We start from the raw sequence: 25365 nt of genomic DNA on the forward strand, positions 1-25365 counted from the left end.
AGTACTAAAAATGTCCCCAGGCACTATATTGAATTTCCGTCCGCTCGGCTTCTAAAAAGGCAGCTTTCAGTTGCAGATAAAAAAATCCATAAGCTTGGCAACAAATTCAATCTAAGTGTATACAAGATGATTTATATCATGCTTAATGCATTATTCATGAAGAACGCGTGTGCTCGGAGCAGAGGTCCGAGTTAGTGGTCCAGCGACCCGTTCAAATCCAACATCCGCTCGATTCGTACATATTGCGTATGCAAATTGAAAAACAACAAGCTTCTTTGCAGGGTCTTTTTTCGGTAGATACATTAGGGTCCCTATAAATCAAGGATTCTTAATCTATGTGGTTCGCTTCTCCGCGTGAGGTATGGACAGATTTTATTGGAGGTGTGCGTATTTGTAAGGAATTTATAAAACAATGAATAGTATTTGGAATTCAGTTTCACGTGTTTTTCGAGTATTAATTTCAAAGAAGTATAACTTTTCAGCCCAATTTTCGATACCAGTTAATCTCTCTTTTAGTTTTGGAATGAGATTGTTAGATCTAAAAGTCGCTAATGTATAGTGTCAACTAGGGATTTCAATAATACCGGGCTTTTCAATGCTAGTATTACCGAGAGAGAGAAAAAAGTCAATACCGGTATTAAAAAAACGAAAAAATAATTCTAATACTGCTTTATTTTATTTATATCAATAACCCTTACAATGTCTACTAGTAGCACTGGTAAGAAAAACATCATCTTTGACAAAATATCTTCTTGTATCAACCGCTTTAAGTTTTTGTACCAAAGGCCAGAGCACCACTGGCCAATTAATTTTAATAAAATATTTTCCTATTATATTTACCATTTTTTGTCAGTTACGATTATTGGAAAAGACCTTGTGAGAAAGGAGTGCGTACAAAATATGTTTGTTTAAAATGCGACATGTTTTTTCCTAAAAACAGATTTATGTGATTGATGATTGTGTTGATTTAATAATTGCATATTTTCTATTAATTTTAAAATAGCATAATAACATTTATTATTAGAAGATTTATATCTCGTATATTTATTTGTTTTGTAATTATATTTTTAAAAATACGTGAATACTGCATAATATTATTCTACTTTGATATCCTACCCCGATAACACTTCTTAGATTAATCCCCTACAATAAGCATCATTTTATTATCCGCTTCTGCTTTCAATCAATATGGGCATCGTCGTTTTAGTAGTTCAAAGCCATGGAGAATCTGTTTCCAAAAAATTTTGATTTTTTTCCGGTACTATCGATATTTTATTTTGTAATACCTATAGTATATAGAAAGTCGATTTTTAACCCAATATTGATACTACTGGTATTGCAGTCCCTAGTATCAACTTTTTATACGCAAGTGCACATGCATTCTTAAGAAACATATTTTGTTAATTTTTTTGCAGTAATGAAAGACCCCAGATAAACAAATTTATCAACTCAATCAAACTCAACATCGTCGGATGATCTAACCAAAGACGATAATAAGTAGTAGAATCCATGAGTTGTTCATCAGTCATTGTCTTGGTTGATTGAGTGTGTCAAGTTCATTATACTGGTACTTGTATGAATGGGAGAAAAGGCAAATTTAAGAGCAATAGCATTTTTGTTTAGCTCCACTTCCGATATATTCTTTGGTGAAAGCGTAACTTTCAGGTAGCCATTTGTGTGTGACTATCTGATAATAAAGGATACATCGAATAATTTTATTCGATGCGAAGCCAAGAGTATTGTTTCTGTGATACTGCTATTTTAGTCCTTATATACAGTAAAGGATCGCCCTTTTCATTTATCAAGCATATCACTCGTTGCTTCCAGTTTTGCTATGATTGGCAAGATATATAACTTCTCACTTCGATGAGCTTTCAGCGATAACTTAAAAGTCATAATGAAAAAATCATTTTAGATTTGTGTGAATTTTTTTATGTGGGAGCATTGTTAGTTAAATCTTAGGATTTTATTTGTATAAATATAAATTTATAAATATATTTTATATATCAATATTATTCTCTTATTAAATTAATTATTTTTTATTTAAAAATATGGATTGAAAATTTCTCTTTACTCGCTTTGGCTATTCTTATTTTAAATATTTTTTAGCGTTTTTTCTAACATATTGTAAAAGTTTTTATTTTATGTTTTTGTTATGTAATACTTATGTGATTCAAATACTACATATTCTATAACTTACTGCAGTGAACTGCGTGACGAAATGTTTTACTCGGCCATTCATATAAAACTCGATTTCAAATAAATGTTCACTATTGCCGTTTATTTTTTTCAGTGGACCATTTTTGGTCCAACCGATCTCATGTAGTGTCTGTTTGGTATCTCATAAATACATCTATCAGTATTTTCAGCGCTCTTTTTATACTTTTTCGTAAATAACTGAACCTCCAGATTTGGAATGCCATCCTTTTCAAGGTTGTTTGCTGCCAGAGATTGCTTATCTGCCTAATCAGTTACCTAAAACAGAATATACAGAATTCACAACACCGATGAACTAAATAATATTTTTAAATACTCCAGAACCTATTTATTAAATTAATTGTGTATACTGCTTAGAACTGAATAATCAATGTGGATAAGAGTTTATAAATAATAACAAGAGTAGATGCAAGACTTTATTTTGAGACGAAGCTTGATCCCAGTCTCTTTGAAAACATTGCGGTCGATGTTGCATATGTTGAATAAAATAAAGGGATATTATGAGTTCGATTTTTTTCTGAGCTTCGTATCTTTACCTTTCGATAATCTTTCATATTATGATATATCCGTATCATCCGAAGCGTCTAAATGCGTCCTTATCTGCGCAGACTCCATCTCGACAGTGAGCGCCCATAAAACGGATAACAATACGTTTAAGTGAGTCGCAGTCGAAGGCGAAAAAAACACAAGGGGAAGAGGCAGGCACGTAATGTGAAAATTGAATCAGGAGAAAGCTCGGCTGGCGCTTGAGCCTCGTAGGAAAAGGCGGTGGGAAGAGTGAGAGAAAAACTTGTTAAATGAACCACATGGGAAGTGCTCGCGACCTACCGCCCATTGTTTAAGAGACCTTTTCGCCAGCGATTTTTTTCTCGTTCCGAATGGCACTTCATGCTGGCCGTAGGCGAACGTTGCATTGTATGGTGTGCTATACGGTACTAGGTACAAGCAAATATGTCATTAGGGCGCGCGAAACGTGGGGCGGAAAATGGAGCGATGCGCTGACTAACCTTAATGAAAAAGAACGTACCCTCAATTCGCGTTAAACAATTGTGCGAGATAATTAAAAGCGTGGCATAAATGATGATTATGGTTAGTTTATAACAGATCACGCGTAGCGGAGAATGGGAAACTTTTATATAAAACATCATGTTTAACAGAATAAACATGTTCATACAATAATATGCATATATAAGTTACAGTTTTCCAACCAATGATATAGCTTGTACCTAAGATAATTAAATAATATTTATGTTGACAGCGGTGTTTTTATTTAAACAAAACAAACATACTAAATATAATTAATACAAACATAGTCATACATTATATTTATTTATGTTTAATACATGTGTATTGCACATAAGAAAAACCAATACGTATTAACGTATATTTACTACGATACACGAACGTATATCCATATCGTGTGCTTTAGAGCTAACAGTAGACGTAAACCAAAACTTGCTATCTCTTTCTAAATTATTAATAATGTTGAAATGGATAGCTCTCGAAATGATCATGCTAACGCAATTAGAGTATAGTCATAACTTCTGTATTTTTCGAGCTATTTAAGTCGCCGCCGTCAGTATATGGGCTATGGCATCGTCGCTCCAAAGAGTATTTCGCTTATTCTGGAGTACTACAGGGATCCAATCTGGTTCCTCTGCTTTTTTGCTCTTTATTACCGACATAAGTGCAGAAATAAATAATTCGGAATATGCATAAATTCGTATTCACTCTCTTTACATAAAGACTTGAGTCGCTGTTAAGGTGGTCGATCGACAAGTGTCAGTACACAAGTACACAGTTGACAAGTGTTGCGGGCAGTACATCAGCACTTGAGAATGCTCCTCTTTCACAAACCATCCAGATCAACGAGCTTGCCAAATACAAATATGTTTTTGGCGATAGCTATAAGGAGCTGGAAAAAATTATGTAAGATGGTACCCGATAACTATTTAATTTTATAACGTCCATCATAATTCATTGGAGAAATCCGTTAAGTCAGATTTGTAATAAAAAATAAAACAGCTTAAATAAGTGTTTTCCAAAGTACACTCGTCATGTAATCAAATCCCAGCATACCTTATTGGTATTTTATGGTAAATAAAAATGGATAGTATTTATATTGACATATGTATTATATATACAGATATATAAGAAACCTTTTTTGGACGTTTTCTATTAGAAGTGAATCGATTACATTATTTGGCAACCAGAGCAGAGAAGCATGCTCGAGCTATTTGCGCAGTAGGTAATTATACAAGGCACGCGATGACCTCGAGCCGCTCAATTGAATCGCATATCGCAAGACAAATCACAATATATTTGTTGCTATATTTCTTATGCTGATGAAATGTGTAGTTCTCTTGAAATATGAAACCTTTATTTTAATAATATAAATAATTTTACAGACATACTTATTATGGTTTATAACCATTTTAATGTTTACAATTATTTTCTGTATTTAAAAGCTAATATGCATTTCTTAAAAATTAATATAACATGTATTATATATTTTTTGTATAACTTTGTTTTGAATGACTTTTTTTAATTTAGAAAATATAGTATTACTCCACACCGGAAAAGCATATGTTAAAATGGGTCTAATTTATTATTTATAGAATAAAATTTTATTTTTATAGTAAGCGCACTTTTTTTATTAAATAGGACTAAGGGCCGCAATCGCGGCAAGCCCTTTACAGCAAAGTTCCAAAACATATTTAATAAATTTGAAATTGGAATCTAGGTATTTAACGCTTGTTTTCCTTTTTAGTTATTGCCCTGTTCCTTTACGGGAGGTTGTGGCAAAGTTTATCTACGTTTTGTGAAAATAACTGCATATGTGTTAATCCAGTTGATTTTAATTTTCCACCTTTCAAAATATTTATTTAAGATTTTACAAGATTTTTGTTATTTATTTGCGATTGGTTTAAAACTATAAGCACTAAATGTAATACATTGCTATCCATTTTATAATAAAATTTAAATAGTGTTTTTGCTCTAGAATATGTCATGGAATGCCTTTTTTGCTGCTAACTATTAATCTGTTAGCAGTACAACCCTCAGTGAAATGCTTTAAAGTTATCGGAAGAAAGTAATAATTTTGATATACTTTTTTATTTTGATGAATTTGGATTTTCGATGTGGTAATGTATTCAGATGATTTGTGTTGCCCATATTTAAGATATTGACTGTTTCAAAAAATATTATTCATTTTGTAGAGAAACCAAAGTTTAATTTTTACAAATTTAATTTTTAGCAAAAAAAAAACTATGAAAATGAGAACTTTCGATTTGGTATTTTTCTCAAGAAACAAGTATTCATTCTATCAAATATATGTTTCGTTGCGCGCTGAATTGACGAAGTTTTAAAAGTTTACAGATCGCTTACTATGTTTAGCTCAATGCTATTAAAATACTTAGCATGAGACTCTTATTATTATTTTTGCTGAGCCAAGCAACGAGTTGTAATTATCCGATTTAGTGCTCTTTTAAAATTTATTGAATATTTTTTTCCCTTCATTATTTTTATAATTTCTGACAAAATTTATTTCATATATGATTCGATCGGTGTTTTTTTTTTGAAATTTCTAGAGTGAAAATCTAATATTTAATTAAAATTTACATTTAAAACACCTAATAAAGATTAAATAGAGTTGAAAATATTACAGTACTTTAAATTAAAATAATAATCGAGAAGAGTGAATGCGGGCGTATAATAACTACATGGAATTTCACAAAAGTAACACTGCAAATTAGTGAACGTTTACAATTATTTCGTAAGATTCATAACGAACAAAATATGCTTTAGAATTCAGACAACATTCATGGAATTCTTCCCGAAAGCTTTAACCCGCATACATATTTTCATATATTTCACATAAAAGTACGTTCATTTCTTCACCACCATCTTCACAGCTTGTAATAAACATGTTGATAGCTTTGATTTTTCTAATGTCCTTGAACTACAACCAGATTTTAAAGTATTCACTTTCCAAGTTTGTACACTAATTTACATTGAAACTGATTTTTTATGACAAAATAAGATTTGCAAAATTGTCAAAATTGTACAAAAGAGCTTTAATTTATTAGAGAAATAAATTATTGTACTACTTCAAGGCTTACATTTAATCAAAGGATTAAATACAAGCTTTTTGCATCCTGCAAGTCGGTACTCTTATTTTGATAAATTCCTTTAATTAATCCTTTGTGGAAAAAAGCCTTATACATTTTTTATTTATTTTATTTCAACAAACACAATATTTACCATTCAAACGTATTTTTGAAAATAATTTGAGCAATAATATTTTTAATTGTGTTTTTTTGTTGTTATATATACGTATATATATATATATATAATGTGCTTAAACAGCTTAGGCCAATTTTCTTAAATATAAGAAGAAGCTTCTGAAAAATTTGCGGCACGTGCTGAATCCTGTTTAACGTACAAAATAGCTCACGTAAGTGTAGAACACTTTTGGGAATTTTTCGTAATATTTTTATTCATGTTTAAATACAAGAAGAATTTTTTTTACATGAAGTTTGCTAAAGTTTACTATCAACTGGACTGTTCTTTGAAAATACGACGATTCTCTTCTGTGGTCACGTAACTCGTTACGAAGCTACTGTTACAAAAGTGAAGCTATTTGAAAGTTGGGAAGGAAAAAAGTTATAAATACATGCTGTAAAATATATAGCTCAAATTTTGTATCAGTAAATAAAATGTTATTATTTGAGTAGATAATCCCATATTACCTTATACAATAGATTAAAGTTTAGGTGAAAATTCTATAATATTATGTAACTATGTCGACGTCAGTGACTTAAATATTTAACGGACTCTCGTGACCCATTATTATATAAGCTAGTGGTGGAGGATAGAGTTTTTTTTACATTTATCGTCCTCTCGTGTATTTAGTTATGTTTTTATAGTGTATTGTTATTGTAAATTTTTAATTAGCGGCCCGTTCTCGCGGTTTAATTAAGTCTTGGCGAATGCGTAGCCTGAAATGAAAATGCGAGGGAAAACGACGATGAAAAGTGTCAACGGTGGCGTGTAACAAATGTACTTTACGTGTTCGAGAACGAAAACAATTGTCGCGCAAAGCACAATAGAGCCGGGAAAAGTGGTTGGGAAAATAAAGATGAAAATTTTCGCGGAAAGAAATCGGCTTTTCGCGAAACTCGACGCCACGAAACTTTTCGCGGGTTCTGGTTAGAAATAATGAAAAATGAAAACGGTCGCGTTTAAGTTGTGAAATATTAAAAAATCGTACACTATATAAAGACAGAGATGTTATATAAATAAATGCAAAGTTTATTTTTTTTATTACACAGAAAAATATCGAACATTTTAAATATAAAACACTTAAAAATAGAAATATTTTTGATGAGAGTTCGTTTTGTGACAACTGTTTTTAGATGTCTTAAATCTCTAAAGCCATGTGAAGATGTTGTAATTTCTGGTGGACCTTTATTAAACGCAATTCAATCCTCAAGCAAAATATATATTATTACACCATTTGATTCATTTACTAATTACATTCATAAATTAATATTGCTGTGACACTGTTTTTAAAGCGATTTCATAAGCTCCTGCAGCTCAAAGGGCTGTTCAGATTCTAGCGGCTCAGTCCTTGGGTCACAGGCTCTCTGTGAGGACACATTATTTTCTTCACCGACCAAAAACTCTCACTATAGTAACCGAAGTACAGTCAAGTTTTGAAATGCTTGTGTTCGAATCTCATATTTATTTTATTGTTGATAATACGTACTTGTAATAAATTGCGATCGATCGTCATATATAAGGGTTTTTCTAACTTCACTGATAAATAATTAAAAATTAAATTAATCAAGGTCTTCAATAGCGACATATATTGATTTTAAATAGTAATAATAGTTTAAAATTAAAATTAAACAGATATCACTGATTTACAGACTTTGATTTTAGTCTAGTGTCTCACACTTAATTAGTAGCTGTTGATTGTGTTTACCCTGTATCAATGGAAATTTGTTACAGTATTGCAATAATAGGCGCGTATCAAGAGAGCTGATATTCACATTTAACATGATTTAAAATCACTAGATTTTTGTAGAAATATCTGAAACTAGTACATACAATAAGCATACTTTTAATATAATATAATTTTAATATATATTTTTTTTATATAAATTAATATTTCATAAAACATTAGAAAAGGTTAAAATGCCAATTTATTAGTGTATTATATGCGTAATGTAATTTTGTTACAGGTAAAAAATAACCCATCTATGTATATATCATACTTTAATTTATTTTGGACGATAAATTATTTAACTCAAACTTGTTGAAAAATATAATTCGCTTTTGCAAAAACACAATTGAGTTAATACTTTTCCGAAGCTAAACGATATAACTTTTAATTGATCGCAAATTCAACACAGAAATAACAAGAGTTTTCTTCCATACCTATAGAATTTAGTATGGAGTAACTTAAACCGTGGTTTGATAAAATAATATAAAAAACTTTTACTATCTTAAAGTAGGACGAAAGTCCTTATCAGCTAATACAATACTATTTTTTTCCACATCTATGCTATGAAGCTTAAAATTATCAGTTTTATCATAAAATCAGATATACAATTAAGTATTGCAATTAATTTATATAAAGCAAAAATCACAATAACAATTATTTTGTACACATTACTAATATATATTAAAAGTATATCCGGGTATAATATTCTTAAAAATATATCTATATCAGTATATCCTTTTTGTTGATAGCTATAAGCTTTTTTAATATTTTTATTCAAATTTTATGAAGTATAGCAATATCATAAGTAAGCAGATTTTAAGCATTTTTTTAATAAGATAAAAGTCTTTAAATTGTAGGATTTTATTAATTATTTTTAAATTGAATCATGCTATATTTTTTATTGGTAATATATATAATATAACAAAAATTATTAATTATATTATATTTTATTATTTGTACGAGCATTCCATACCTTCCAACATTATTTTAAATTGTTCATATTTACTTGATATATAACTAAGGAGTAGCTTGTGAATTTTTACCCTTTTTTTCTTAATGAAGCTCGTTTAACATTAAAATTATTTTAATACAAATTTAAAATTATTTTCTAGTAACAGTTAGGACTTAAAGTAAAAGGATGCGCTTAAAAGTAGGTCGAGAGTTTATAAATACGATTATGTGGAAACAAATCAAGTTGCAAAGGCACAATGCATAGTAATTTTCCGGGGGTCTCGTTTGTTTCAAGGCGCCAACAATGGCTGGCCATTTTTTCCATTTGCCACGAATAATGAAAATTGTCGCCGGCCAGTTTTTTTCCGATTCAATTAATTTTAATTAATTTCCAAATCAGAACTTCCTCCCCGCACATTGGGGTAGAAAGAGTGGCCACCCGCCCCTCTATCCCCTTTAGCAATTAATTTTCATTGGCGATCAAATTCGGTTCAACCGGTTTACCTTTATGCTTGGCCTAACATTTTTTTATTATTTATTTATACAACGAATTTGATTTATGAAATGATTGAAAAATAATGATGAAAAACGACCAAAACGCGACACAAAACCTTTATTACGAATGTATCGTGTTTGAGGAGAAAAGTGGGAATTAAACGCAGAAATATATTATGTTTTAATCGTATAATTATTAATTGAAATTTATGGGCATTTAATTAAATCTGTTCAGTGTAAATAAATCACTAGCTAAAGTACACATTTATAAAAAAAAAACAATCCCATTTTTATTAGTATTTTAAAACTCATTAAATATTTATAAATTTCTAGAATGCTTAATTAAAAAATTCTAATGTTTCAGATAGATATATGTGTGTAAAGCTATTTTTATTTTTATTTCTTATAATACATATGTTATTGAATAAACAATTTTTAGATTAAATATTAGAAATTCTCATTTACAACTTTTTTCAGAATCTAAAATATTGTTTAGTAATACAAAATATTTTTTATTTAATATTTTACATATATTAGATTATATTTTTTTACTACAATTGTATTAATCTTTTACCAACGACTTAACAATTAATGAATGCTTTACTTATACAAAAAAGTTTCCGCGCAATTTAACAGTTTTGAAATTAAAGAATTACAAGAACACTTATTTTCTATTTTTATGTGATGTCTCATAGTTTTTGTATTAAGTTTATTCGGTAAAAACCAAAACAATGTTTGATTTTGGCTTAAAATAATATTGGCTCCTGACATAATAAGTTTTGTGTTGTAGAGCTTATAGCTTTATAAACTTCTGAATGTATAGAAATGATAATTTAACAATTGTTTTTTTTTGTTTCAGAGAGTTGGCTGTGACCTCCACATCGGCTCCAATAGAAGGGTAGATGAATGCGGAGTATGTGGTGGAGATGGATCATCTTGCTCTCGTCCTCTTTATCAGTGGGACATAACCCCCATGTCACTATGCTCTGTTACCTGCGGTGGAGGTAAAATGCTATTTTAAAAAATACCACCTCTAGTTAAATATTGACGTCTTTTATCCACTAGGTTATAGGATGTCTAGGCTAGTTTGCCGTAATCGAGTTTCAGGAACGGATGTCGAAGAAGAATTATGCAACGCGTCACAGAGGCCAGAACCGTCCGTTCAGCAATGCAACAACCATCAGTGTCCACCGAAGTTAGTAAAATAATTATTACATTATCAGAATCGCGTGTAGTAAACAATACTCATTTTGCCGACATTGTTACTCATTAACCTTATCATTATAAATTAAATAAAAATAATAAAATACTTTAAGTATATGTATAGTAAACGTACTTGAGTTTAATTTCAGCTACAACCATCTTGGCCTAATATCAACTAATGACTAAGAAATTCTTTACTAAAATGGAATAATAATAAAAGTATTATTCTCTTCTCTTCGTTCTCCATATTAATATAAAATAAATTGAATTCACTAGTTTATATATTAGTTAAAATAGATAATGTATAGCTGAAAATATTTACAAGTATAAGTATATAAAGAGTTAAAATCTTCCGTAACAGCAGCTATTAAAGTGCCACTTTAAACTATAATATTATCGGCAATGAATCTGAAACCAAAATATATATATACATATATTCACATTTATTGCATTACAAAAATAGAGAAGATATATTCTTCAGTATGAAACAATGATTCGTTAACAGATTGTTTTGTAGCATTGATCAATTGTTCACATAGCGAAAACACATAAATAAAGTCACTCATTAAGTCGGCGCTGCTTTATCGCATCGCAGCATCAGATTTACTGTTTAATTTGCACGTCGATAGCAATCCATTGCGGGGTTCAAATGCGCTTTTAATGGCCGTTCCTGTGTTATAGTAGACGTAGCTCAACGATATAGTAATTGCTTGATAAACCATAGTGCTCAAGTTTGGTTATATGTTTTTGATAGATGGAACGTTGGAGAATGGGAAGAATGTTCTGCAACCTGCGACGGTGGAACCAGGACGAGGATAGTTAAGTGCGCGGTTCACTCGTCAAACGGTACTGCAGAGATGGTCCATGAGGAGGCGTGTGCTGGACATAAACCAAGGCATATTGAAACTTGTGGAGAGAGAAATTGCCCTCAATGGTTAACATCTCCGTGGTCAGGGGTGAGTTATAAAACAAATACTATATTTTTTTAATTTTTCCTGGTCATTGTCTATCTCATCTAAAACACTGGTGATTCTGAAGTGAGTGTTCTGCTGATAATTTTTAGTCCAATATAAACATATTATGTCTTTCCAAGCTCACTTGGTCAAAATCTACTACGAAGTGCTTCAAAAACAAGCAATATATTTATAAATTTTAAGGTTTTGTAACCCTAAGGTGTGTGACTTCGCAGCCAGTAAGACGCAGGTGAAAAGTAGTGAGACGTTTATTAGATTATATTACATATTGCAACAGACTATGATGGGCGAGATGTTTTCTCTGATAGCGAAGGTATTGTTGAGTCCCTCTCAGAATGTGAGCCTCCATGACCATATGTTGTCCGCGGGCGGGCATCTGCTAGTCTTTTTGAGTGACTGCCCTCTCCTCAATGAAGTCCAAGTTGCACTCGCTTCTTAGAACAACGGAATAAGTATACGCCTTTAGAAAGTGACATTTGCTTGATGGATATCTCCGAGGTCGAAGAATTGTGTAACAGGAATATTGTGGCCTTACGGTGCTATTCGTGTTCTGATGATATATTGTTCATTCACATATATACCGAAGAATCCTTACGTGTTATTTATGGGGGAACTATATAGGTCTAGTCGTAACGAAAGCCTTTGTGAGCGATCGCATAATCATCAAGTTTATCCTTCTTAATGAATGTTTATTTTTGGTCACAGTAATTACAAGAGCCTGTGTGTTCCCTACAAAATCATTTTCATAATTCAAGAGACATTTTATTTGTAATTAATATAAAATGGATATAGAAGTGCCACTTAATTAGTTTAGTTTTTAAAATACTTAGATCTAAATGGATTATCACGGCACTAACTAATGCTTAACTATGTATTGAAGTTAAAAGGCATTAAACAAATATGTGATTGATTGATTGACAAATATATGATTCTAAAGCGAGAATGTGTTTATTTCTAAATTATTCGTTATATTATATTTATAGCTATTTTTTTAATTTACCTTACCTTCGCCATAAAAAAGACAAATTATAACGTCATTCAATGGGACAGAAATTCACAAGAAAGTTTAATTTAGATACATGTAAATGCTGTCAGGTAAAAATAATTGTACAAAAAAGGAATATAGCAGCCTCAGGCATTTATTTTTTCTGACGCATTATAAATATATGTATGTAATGGGGCGCTAATTAAGATACTATTTTTAGACTGACGAAATTATATTGCCAGGAGTGCTTATTTTCAAGTTTAAATTACAAAAGTTTATAAATTATTTAGCAGTTGAAAATTTGGTAAATAAATGGATGTTATAATATTTTATGAATTTGTCGTTTGTGTTGATTCGGCAAAAGCTCCGCTGTATGCGAGTTCACGACTGAATCTAGATCGGAATTTAAATTCGAGTGAATGTGACTTTTCTATGGCAGTGTTACTGCGAAATAATTTTTTCGGGTTTTGACTCTTTGCAGCCAAAATAGACACTGGAAAATTTGGTAATAGTCTATTTTATAAACATATATAAATTACCACATATATAGAAAAATATACATGCCGTTTTTAGGCGATAGAGTCTTGTAAGTCTAAGTGTCATCGCTGGCATGTCAAGTTGTATTATTGTCGGCTGTAATTTTGTGGAGCAGCTGAAATCTATCGTGATGAATCTGGACTGCATGGACACGAGACGCTGATATGTATCGTGTCCATGCAGTGTTCTGGCTCATCTCTGCTACTGTGACATCAGTGCATCTCCGCATGTGCAACCAAGTCTCACATTTTTTATAATGCTGGAAAATCGTTTTTGGATCAATTACATTGCACTTTTGACACACTTATGTTAACGTCTAAAAAATACACGGTCCAGATTAGCAAGAATGTATTGTCCAGCTTGCATCTTTTCCAAACAAAGAGTGGTACAAAATCTATTTTTCATTGTTGTGAAAATATTATGTTTGTCCTAACTTTCGAGCATTTTTATCTCTTTTTTGTTTTTTGAAACAGGCGATAGAATAGGCTCATTTTTTTAATATACAGGTGGTTGAAACATCCACAGATTTTTCTCTATCCCGACTGCTTAAAAGTTGTGCAGCGCAAAGATCTCACTTTGAAAGCCGCAAATGTCAGCCATACATATTAACCGAATTGTGGTCCATTTGATTAAGAAAAGATCAGCACACAAATCGAGGTCGGTCGACAAGAAGATAAATTTATTGTTATCCAATCATCTAGATTTAAAGTCTAGTGTAGTTAGCAGCTCGAAAATTAAATATGACTGGACCTCATATATCTTCTGAATATCTTCTCCGCTTTTTTTAATTAGAATATAAAACAGTGTATATCGTTGGTCTCCGCATTATAATATCTTACAAAAATATTCCAGTAGTTTTAATTGAGTTGTTGCGCCTGTGGTTACATAAATCTAGCAACAACCAAAGTTTAATTATTTTTCATTTTTCAATATTTTTATACTTTGTGTTCCATTAAGGTAAATTTTAAACTTCACGAGTCTCACGAATAAACGAATCATCATAAAAATATTTACAGACTTTTATGACATTAAAATAATGATATTTATGCTCAGATCAGATCATGGTCAAAAATATATTATTTAAAGAGATATTCTATATTTTTTTTAAGGGATATTCTAGGTATTTTTAGCTAAAATGAAAGCTTTGAAAATATTTTATGGTTTCTGATTTTTTTTTTATTTTTAGTATATTATAAATGAAAAAATAAATACGTACTTGCAATCATCACGAATAAATATGCCGACGAAACAAAAACGGAAGCTTAATTAAATTTGGAATCCGACCACACAAAATAATGATTTTGGTGAATATTAACATCGTTATAAAAATTCAACAAATATGATGAATCTTTTCAAGAATTTTTAATGATATTTTTAAATTAAAAAGCACTTTGATCTTACAGTTATAAATAATAAATTTGTGGCAATCTTATCAGAAAAAAGCAGCTAGTAATTTTTCAAACAGATTATGTCAATATTGTAACAAATATGTGAGATATGTATATGTACTTTCATATGCAGGGGCTATTATTGGAATGCTATCAGACCCTAAACATATTCTATTAAAAACATAAATCACTCAGATCATCCTGTACATCTTTACGCGGTCTTCAGCAACTATCCTTGCAAAAGGGAATAAATTCCTTTCTCGCGTACGTGGCTCGCGTTAGTACGGTTTTCTTTGTTGACACGTCGCACACGTCATTTTCCGCAAGCGTTGTTTACTTTCGTTGTACGCTTTCTGTTTCGTGTCTTTCTTTCTTTCTTTCTCTCTTTAGCTTACGCTGCTGCTTCGACTACGTATTTTCCCTACTTGGTTTTTCCATAAACAAAACGAAACACGTAATCTTCGAAAAACGTCTTTGCCCGCCCGAGGCCTTCGTTTTCAATCAGCTTTCCGCAATGCAGGCCTTAGGTTTTGCAATCTTTAAGGCGGCCTCGAATGCAACGGTGCAGAAAAGATTATGCCGTATTGTGCGAAGACCACTATTACGTAATTTAATTACAAATATTGAAGAATATATGTTTATAAATATAATATAACTCTTATTCAGCAAGTTTGTAGGAAGATCAGTATATTTTAAACGTAGCACCACTATATGTTTTTTGTATAATTATTACAGATTTTTTCAATTGAAACAATTCGGCATTCTCCTGATCAACTTTTTACATCACGATCGAATTCAATCTGATTGGCTTACTTATATTTAGTAATCTGCAAAAAAACAATATGCAAATTTCCGTCACCCCTCGAATCATCAATTTCTTGTACGATCTTTCATATAAATGTCGTTTTGAATATGTAGTTTGTGGTCGTAATGTCGTGTGGATCTTTTGTCATGAGCCGTTGAGCCAAAAGTCTTTAAAGCTTTTGCCGTGAAACCCATTTAAAAAGAGTAAAAATCGCAATGAACTTTCTAAATATAAAGAAACCCGCTTAAATACATTATCTTACGGTTTTATTTGTATTAAAGTAATGATTATTGCCACCAACAAAACAACGTTGAAATCAATCACTGCAAATAATTGTATAATCTAAAACATTGAAAGACATCATTAATGAATAGGCAATTCTTAATGAATTAAAAACCGTTCTTTAATTACATTTAAATATTTTTAATCCAAGTGATATTAAAAAGACACATAAAAATAATTGTGTATATCTGTGAAAATATTTATACTTATTATATTCATATTTATAGTTATACTGCACATTTTCCAAAAATATGCCTTAAGTAAGTCTTCAATGGGAATGCCCGGCCAAGGACGTTAATTTGGCGATAGGCACTCAAATTTTCGTCCTGATTATTGGCTATTGACATAAAAATCTAGGTTCAAATATCATATTAATCTTAGTATTTTTTAATTTCTCACGTGTCTGGGAAATCAGAATTAGTGATTTTTTATAAATATAATTTAATCGATTATGACAGATGATGTTTACTTGGATTTTCCTAATGATTGAATATCATGATGGTTAATTAAAATCGAGCTGGGTCTTACATATTAGGTATTAAAAATTCCCTAATAATGAGTTACTTTAGCTCATAAAAAATATATTATATGTATTATATTTAAAATAGGAATATGAAATACAATTTAGGGGAGAGGAAATGAATTAAGTGGTTATTTAAGTACATTTATCTGGAGATCTGGAACCATTAATACGTGTTCTTCAGCCTCTTTAGCGACATGTGCTTTAATTTTTTGTGCTTATATTTAAATTTGAAGTCGTTTTAGTCGTAGTCTCCGATACATTCGATTAGTGATTTAGTTTGGTTACTCAAAATATACTTATATTTTCTGCTATCAAAATGGGAGTATTTTTTAATGTTTTTATTTAAAGTCTTTTAATCTTTAGCATAAGTGTATTAATGTTATAGATTTATTTCAGATAACTTTCAATTTATAAATAAAATACAGTATTACTAATGTTACTTTGCACAAGATAGACATATTTATTTAAATTAAATTATGACCATCGTAACCTGAAAGGTCACGATGATCGAAAACAAAAATTGTATTATTTCAATACACAAAAAAATACATATAAAGAAGCAAGCAAAAATATCATAAAATATCAAAATTAAATGATACAAACTGGACCAGCTTCCCGTAGCTGACATTAAACAGGTCAATGTGCAATGCCAGCTTATTAAGGAGCTGGATGGCGACAGTCATAGGCGAGTCAGAAAGTACGGATGTCATTGCCCCAACGCTCATCAAAAAAGGACACGATCGTGATTAAATTATCTTGGGCGATTTTAATTTATCTATGAACGTTAGCGTCAATATTGACATAAGTTTAATAAGTAATATTTTTAATTTAAAACAAATAAATTGTGTCAATAATAATTTTGGAGACAAGTTAGATTTAATTTATACAAATTTAAATAAGTATGATTAAGATAATTATCACCCAGTGCTAATGATAATGTTAAATGTAAATAAAAATATCATAATTACGAATGAGGTGGAATGCGTTAGCGATCGGAATGTATGCGGATGGTCGTTTGGAATTGTGTACATTTTAATTTATTTAATAATTTTCTTTTAGGTATGTTAAGATGGGTCTGATTTATTATTTGTATAATATTTTATGGTAAGGGCATTTTTTTCTTTAAAATATCGGTCTAACGGTCGCAATTGCAATAAGCTTTGTAAAGCAAAGTTCCTCGGGTATTTAACCCTAGATTTATTCTATAATACGTTACCTGTTCACTTTGGAGAGGCGTTGGCAAAGTTTATTCACATTTCGTTTTATTTTAATTGATTTTATTTTCACCTGTCGCTGGCCAAAAGTATAAAGAAATTCTGGCGTGTGCTGCTTTCTCCATTCTGGTCGACGACCAGTAACAACTCTTAGAGCTCTTAGAAACATGTGTTTAAAACGTTTTAAACAAACGATTTTTATTTATTTTTTAAACACTTTTTTTTCAAAAAGAGAGAAACGTTGATAAACAATTTAAAATTTAGTTTTTAATAAGATTAATTTATCTTATTTACCAACCGGTCGCCACAAAGCATTAGTTAATAATTTATAATCGTTCCAAAAGTATGTAAAAATACATTATAATTAAACCATATATTAAAGATTAAAACTAATGGATTAAAATTAATGAGTAAGTTATATGCTTATTTGATTTATTCAGTAATTTTAATAAAACAGTGTTCATATTATAGAATATAAAATATCAATAACTAGCCATAATTGGGTACTGTAAATATAAAATAACTTATAACATATTTTATCATTATAATCATTATAATTAATTGTTTTTCCATACTATTACTTTTGAACTACTGAACGTTAATTGATTAGCAACTAGTTAATCCAAAAAAAATGTTAACATTGATTTTCAATAAATATTGTATGTATTATAATTAGTAATGAAACTGCTGTAGTTTGATAAAATAATAATTATTAAACTTGAATATGAATCTTTAAAAAGAGATTAAAGCTTAAAATATGTCAAATATATGTAAAATAATTAGTACTGAATATTTGTTATTTTTAATGTTTTTACAATATACCTTAAGAATTTATTAAATATTAATATTCAAATAAGTTTATATTATTGTATAACTTATTGATTTAATAAGCATTAGACTGGAATAAATGTAAAATAAGAGAAAATTTATTATAACATGAACCTAAATATTTTCACTGAATATTAATGATAAAACGCGATCTATTCAAAACTAAGTATAACCTAATATACCGAATGTTTCCAATATCTGAAATTAGTTTTTCAGAAAATATAGTTATTTTTATTCGTATTATATATTTCAAATCAAGGTACGAATTGATGTATCTTTTTATTATGTGTACTTTAACTTTAGTTTTCTTTAGATGAATTTGTAGGATTGGTTTTTTTAAAAATAAAATATTATTCTATAGACAAAACTATTTTTAAACTTCTTTATTGCGAAATATGAGCTATATAGCCTATTTATAATATATACTGATAAATAAATTATTCCATCGTGTTATTATATATTTTATTTCGTGTTTTCTTTGTGGTTTTTTAATATGTATTGAAAATAAAGATAAGCCGAACATAATATAAAATCTTTTCTCCCGTTTCTTAAGCACTTTTATAATAATATAATAAAAAGCTCAAACCCAAATTAAGCATGTTTTTTATCACTTTATGTATTTATATTCTAAGCCATTCGTATAATCATACAGATGGTGTACAAACACTTTTGTATATTTTCTATACATGTCTCTTTTAATGTTTTCCGACGAACAAACGGCAAATCCCTTTGAAGTGTTCTTTTTAACCTCGTCGTTCGCCTTCCAGATTTCCCGGATTTCTCCAGCATATTTACGGAAGAGGTGTCGATTTGGGCAAAATCTAACGCTGATTTTTCACGAGGGGTGCCTTTCCGGCGAAAACTCAAAAGGAACACCTCCGACGTTGAGCAATCACACCCACGCGCGCCTTTCAAAGAGGCGAAAAAACGACACCGCAAAAAAATTGTTTCGCATAAATACATTGCTCGGCTTTACACAGAATACCCCCATGGTCTGTGTGTATACTCCTCTCGTGACACACCGAGAAGAATTAGTTCGAAATTAGACGTCTGCCTAATGGAAGTCGTATTCAGGGAGCGTGACGTAAGTCGAGATCGAACCGATATTGGAATTACTGTACATTGTGGCAAAGTATATATGTATTTTTTAATGTTATATAAGAAAAAAAATAATGAGATGTGGTACTCAACATATGAAGGGGGTGTAAAACCAAAAGTTTTCTAGCTCTTAACATCATATAACTAGTACAGTACGTTGCAGTGGTTGCTGACGCTGCCATGATTTTATTGCTTTTGACGTGAATTTTTAACTTCTGGGAAGTGATAATTGTTTTTGCGCCCTCCTATTGACCAAAATTTGGTTTGAATACACTTTGAATAACGTTAATGAATCAGAAGTCCGTAGTAATATCGTTAAGGATAGCTATCATATTTTTAAAACATTAAATGCAGACAAACTATGAAGCAATATGCGAGATGCGATGTCTTTCTATACTTCTTCTGCTTATTTCGCTCGGAGAGATGAGTTGGCTTAGTTTGTATTTTGGACTTGAACTAATGAAAGTTCCAAAACTATAACTAGTTTTATAACTTTCATTAAGTTAGGTTTGGATTTAAATAGCAAATGAGTGTTTCGCAACTGTTAAATTGAGTGTCACAGACATTTTAGAGCATATTAACGCCTATCGATTAAATTATATTTTCGCTAGTAGAAATATATATCTATTGGTAAAAATGTATTTGGACTTAATTAGTGAGAAAATATAACTTTACCAAAAAATACACATTCAAAAAAATACAATCTATCCCTTTGAATAATAATGTTTATTGTAAAAGTACTACCTAAGAAGTGGGTGCTTTTGAGGGCAATGTTCCGCTCCTTTTATTTATTGTATAATATGTATAAAAAAAGGCTAAAGGAACTTATACCTGAAATTAAATAGGTACACCTCAAACAACTGTAGTTAAGTTCAGATTCATTATTTGCGGTCAGTTTTTTTTTATAAATATATTCTCGCTATGATTTTTTCTAGAGTTTGGGCCTTCGAGGAGAACGGGTCCCAGGATTTTTTTCCCTCTTCTCCCCTTCTCGGCATTCCTGACTATTTTGAATCATTTAGCAGGAGCCGATATATTTCGAGCTCTTGATGAATAATTTGTTACTTTTTTTTTAATATGAGCGACTTTTGTGCATTTCCAAAAATCAGTAAATTATGACTTCTTGAGAATCAGATTAAAAGTAGTGTTAGAAGAGCAGTGAGACTGATTTCGCAACCTTTCAAAATCAATTTAAAAAGCAAATTAGGGCTAAAAGAACATCTCATCTTTAACTTCTCACAATGCCATATTTAGGATCTGAGCGCTCAATTGCCTTAATTGATAATCAACGCTGAAGACCAAAAACAAGATACAATACAGAAGCGAAAATTTTATAAATCATAAATGTATATATTACAAAAATGTGCTATATTAAAGTATTTTACTATTTGGCTCTGTAGTATTTTGCATGTTATATTTTATTGAAAATCAATTCAGGAGGGGGAAAATATGAATAGAACTTTTGAACAATAAATAAAAAAGTCATTTTACACAAGCACATTCTTAGGTTAAATATATTAAATTCCATTCTGTATCATATCTTCAAATCTATAATAAAATTAATTATTTTAAATTTTGCTTAGGTTGGTATTCAATGAACCCTTTTTAAAAATTCTAAATGGTGGTGTCAGCAATCACAGTATCGATTACGTACTGTTTAGGCCAGAACATCGGTTAACGCTCGAGAACGCTGCACTTGCACTACCTATCCAGCTCCACAATGATATTTTTTTGCGATGGAACAAATTATGCGAGATGATGAATCTCATTTGGGTGTGCGCCACTATTATTTTTTGATTGAACGAATTTCAAAGCCTGTATTATTTCGCATGGTCGAAAATATTTTAGTATATTGATACTATGTTATGCGCCCTGTTGATTTTTCAACTGGTACGGTATTGGTTTATAAATAACAAAGTAAAGATCGTCTCATGTGTGGGGCTCTTTACATTTCGAGCGGCTGCTGTTCATTAATGCATTTTTCGCGTTCGCCGCGGGGTGGTGTACATTTTTTATGATCTTTTGCAAACACCCAGATTTACTCGTCAACATTCGCGAACATCCATCATGCAAGACGTGTATTCACGGCTTGGCTTATTGTCTCGCACAGGGTAGTCTTATTTATTCAAAGCACTCCACGTTTTTTTCCATTTACTTAGATACTATTTATCGCATATGGAGAATCAATCATAACCCCAATACGTTTAAACGATTTATATTATACATACAAGCTATACAAAAATAAACTCACATAGAAACAAACAAGGATCTACTGTCTTTCATCTTTACAGCAATCGTTATATTCTTTCAGCTCATATATTATCTTTACACATAAAATTAAATTAATTTTTAATTAGTTTCCATTGAGCCTAATTGTTTTTATGACATTCACAAAAAAATAAAATATTGTGAAGCATTTAAAAATGTTGTTTTTGGACCATCTTGCATATTGATAATGAAAATAAATATACAGAATATTAAGCTCGGGTCACAGGGCAGCTTGCTTTCATAACCTACCGCCCGCTTCAATCATTTTTACGGACCTTTTACATTATACTGTTTATATTATAATAATTAATGTAAATTCATTTGCGTTTAACGACCCGAAAAGACCGAATCTCATTCCGGCAAGACTTTCATATTAAAATTACCAGCCGCGAGACTGAGGATTTTTAGCACCTTGTAAAGCGAAATGTATGCACTGTCACGGTTTGACCCGCCACACGATGTGACCTCTTCGTTATTCATATTCTTCACCCCGCAATTTTATTTTTAATATACGCCAAAATCTGAAGATGTCTCCGTAATTGCGATACTGACATGTGTCGAATCGTCAAAACGTAATAATGTATACATTTTGATACGACGAAACGTCCGAAGAACGATGTTTCATCTGTCAAATTACGATCGAGAGACGTTTGTGTATTGTTTATGTCACTATCGACCTTTTGTCCTCAAAGTGTCTTTATACGGCGGATAAATAACGTCAATATATTTGAAGCAATGATTGACTGGTTCGTTTTATACGACATTGTAAACATAATACGTTGCTAGTTCTGTAACTAGCTTTTCATGAGTCATATGCAATGTTTTATTTTTAGACACAATATTTTATTTGATAAATATTTTTATACAATCAAAATATTTATAAATAGTATACGTGAAAAGAACATGTTGATTTACTATTGAACTGTAATTATTATACATAAAGTTGGTACAATCATTTTGGTCTTGTAATCGCATTAAAACAATTCTTTAACTTTAACTTGCTTCAAATTCGAGCAACGTTGCTATTTTAATATGACTTGGATCAAGCTAATTTGCAGATATAATATTTTAAAGCTTATAAATTCATAATTAAGCTTGTGAATATTTATTTAAATATTACTAATAATTATTATTTTACTTACGACTACTTCTATATTATTTATAAATCTCTATGAATCAATTAGAATATATTTTTACTTGTAGGTCCGTTTATAGTGTATATGTATATTGGCACAGCTTTTAAGAAATTGGCTGTGAAGTTAATCTGGCAGCATTTCGCGCGTCGAATCCGTGGATGTAATAAATCTGGTTAATGACAGGTTGGATTAAGGGATGCTAGCTGTGAGGTTAACCATCCCTCTAAAGAATGTTGTTAACCAAAAACCTTTTATTTGAGGTTATTACGTCGGTTCAACATATAATATGAAAGTCAAAATTTAATCCAACAAGATTTTGATGTCAATTAAACCTGATATTATTTGGTTTAATTAGGTCTTTAAAAACCGTCACTTAACTCTAAGAAAAGTGCCACATAATATAACTGTTTTATTGTTTTTATATTATATGATTACATTATATTTATAATACAATGAATTCTATGTGGATTTAAGAAGGGGTAAGAAAGCTATTAAGGTGGGATAGAAAAGAGCTCAATATGATTTATGAAGGTGTGAAAAGTAGGTTTTAAAAGTATTAAAAAAACTACCGTCTTTGATAAAAATATGACTTTGCGAAACTGTTAATGCATTAAATTATAAAATACACAGTAAAATAAAATTAATATTTTTTGTGTATATGTATATAGTGGATGAATAGAGCATCTTATATTTACAATTGGTTGATACAAAAGTAATAGCCGTATTTTAATAACAATTATATTTATATTATATATATATATAACTTGTCCACCGCATAATTTATAAATACTGTTTCTTTAAAAATCATTTTATGCGATTTCCATTCTAAATCTCATAAAGAGTCGATAGTTTTTTTACCTTTATGTTTTCTGAAAGTGTCTTGAGTATGCTATGTTCGTTGTTGTTGACCGTGAATAATATCCGGACGGCGGCTTCTGTCACATACAGCCCGCATATTTGCGCGCGATCAAAAAATGTGCCAAATAATCGTAATTTTTAAATTGTCGTATTATTAAAATTACGCTACTGATAATTATAAAAGTTTGTGTTAGCACTCACCAATACAAATCAGTGAAAACTTTTCGGTCGTAAATATTTAAATTACGCAAAATCTTTGTCAGTTCTTGCAAAATGCCATAAGGCATAAAAATGATACTTCAGAATACGAACACCACATCTGTGACTATCCTAGAATTTGTTGCCATCGATTCTAAATAAGAATTCGTTATGATGTGACATTTATATAAACCGATCATGAAAATACATAATTCGAAACGAATTTTTTGTAGCAAAATCAAGTACCACTAATTATTTAATTTTATATGAAAAAAATATAATAACGATATCTGTTAGAAGAATATACTATCAAAAATATAATTAATCCCTTTTGGTGCCTTAAAATATTCAAAGATGTCAGTAAGAGTCTGTTGAAGTCCCCGATAAGCATGTGGTATTATAACTTTACCACGTGACCACGATGCAGCTCTCGACATGCGTGTTGACCATAGGACGCCTACGCGCATACTGAAATTGAACCGAGTTACTCAGTCTATCTTAGTTTGCAAAACACCATATCATTATCTCTCTCACTCTCGTCACTTAACACGCGAGAGAGCGAAAGGAGAAGTATCCCACCGCTCGCGCTCGAAAGAGCAGCTCCGACTTCTGTCCTTTTGCCGACAATGTTCGGAAGCGCTCGAAGCTTGCTAAGTCGACTGAATTACCTCCACTTTACCTCCCGTTCTCAGTAACCTCGGACAACTTCCGAGAGATTTTAGAGCGGACAGAACCGAACTCGACCGAAGTAACCCACTTGGGCAACCTTGGCCAACTTCCAGAGAGTGTAGTGCAGGCATTATATTTATTATATCACATCGACACCAACTGTTCCTTATTAAAGTTAATTTTCAAGTGGCCCTAATCCGTATAAATCTCGAATCGTCACGTGTCTTGTATAACGTCATTCTGCAAGTCGCAAATACTTATAAGAATAAGTTTTATTACGCTTTTAACGAATAGTTGCGACAAATTTTGATCTCATGCATAACGAGTAGTGCTGATAAAACTGTTATTACAACTTACAATGAGAACGTGTCACTATAGAACTCAAAACAGTTTAATAATAATGTATTATGAACCCAGCACCTTAAAGACTGCTATTACGGTCTATATTTCTTCCAGCTCATGGTCTGGAATTTTATGTACAATATTCACTGAACCGTTTCATTGAATTTTGAAAAGCGTGCCATGAACAATTATTTCGTTTGCTTATGTTGACTCGATTTTATCCTTTATCTAATAAAATTTAACTTGATATTTAACTTACTAACTACGTTTGTGATATGTCTTTAAAAATATATATTGAATAAATTATTTGTATATATATAGGAATATCAGTTTAACCTATTTACTAAAAATGTTGATGAAATTATGGACTTATGATCACGAAAT

At 30.7% G+C, this 25365-nt stretch overlaps 1 protein-coding gene across 3 annotated transcripts in view; it reads left to right on the forward strand.

The window, feature by feature from the left end:
• The window catches only part of nolo (ADAMTS-like no long nerve cord), a 365417-nt gene that overhangs the window by 309884 nt on the left and 30168 nt on the right, over nucleotides 1–25365 (forward strand). For all 3 annotated transcript variants that reach the window (XM_088200097.1, XM_088200100.1, XM_088200098.1), the window contains exons 9-11: nucleotides 10533–10677; nucleotides 10739–10868; nucleotides 11631–11832. In XM_088200097.1, the coding sequence (XP_088056223.1) occupies nucleotides 10533–10677; nucleotides 10739–10868; nucleotides 11631–11832 (477 nt within the window). The remainder of the gene's footprint in view (nucleotides 1–10532; nucleotides 10678–10738; nucleotides 10869–11630; nucleotides 11833–25365) is intronic.

The sequence above is a fragment of the Plectrocnemia conspersa genome, unplaced genomic scaffold (assembly GCF_051122295.1).
Source record: "Plectrocnemia conspersa isolate PC_06_02 unplaced genomic scaffold, ASM5112229v1 ptg000012l, whole genome shotgun sequence".
NCBI lineage: Eukaryota > Metazoa > Arthropoda > Insecta > Trichoptera > Polycentropodidae > Plectrocnemia > Plectrocnemia conspersa.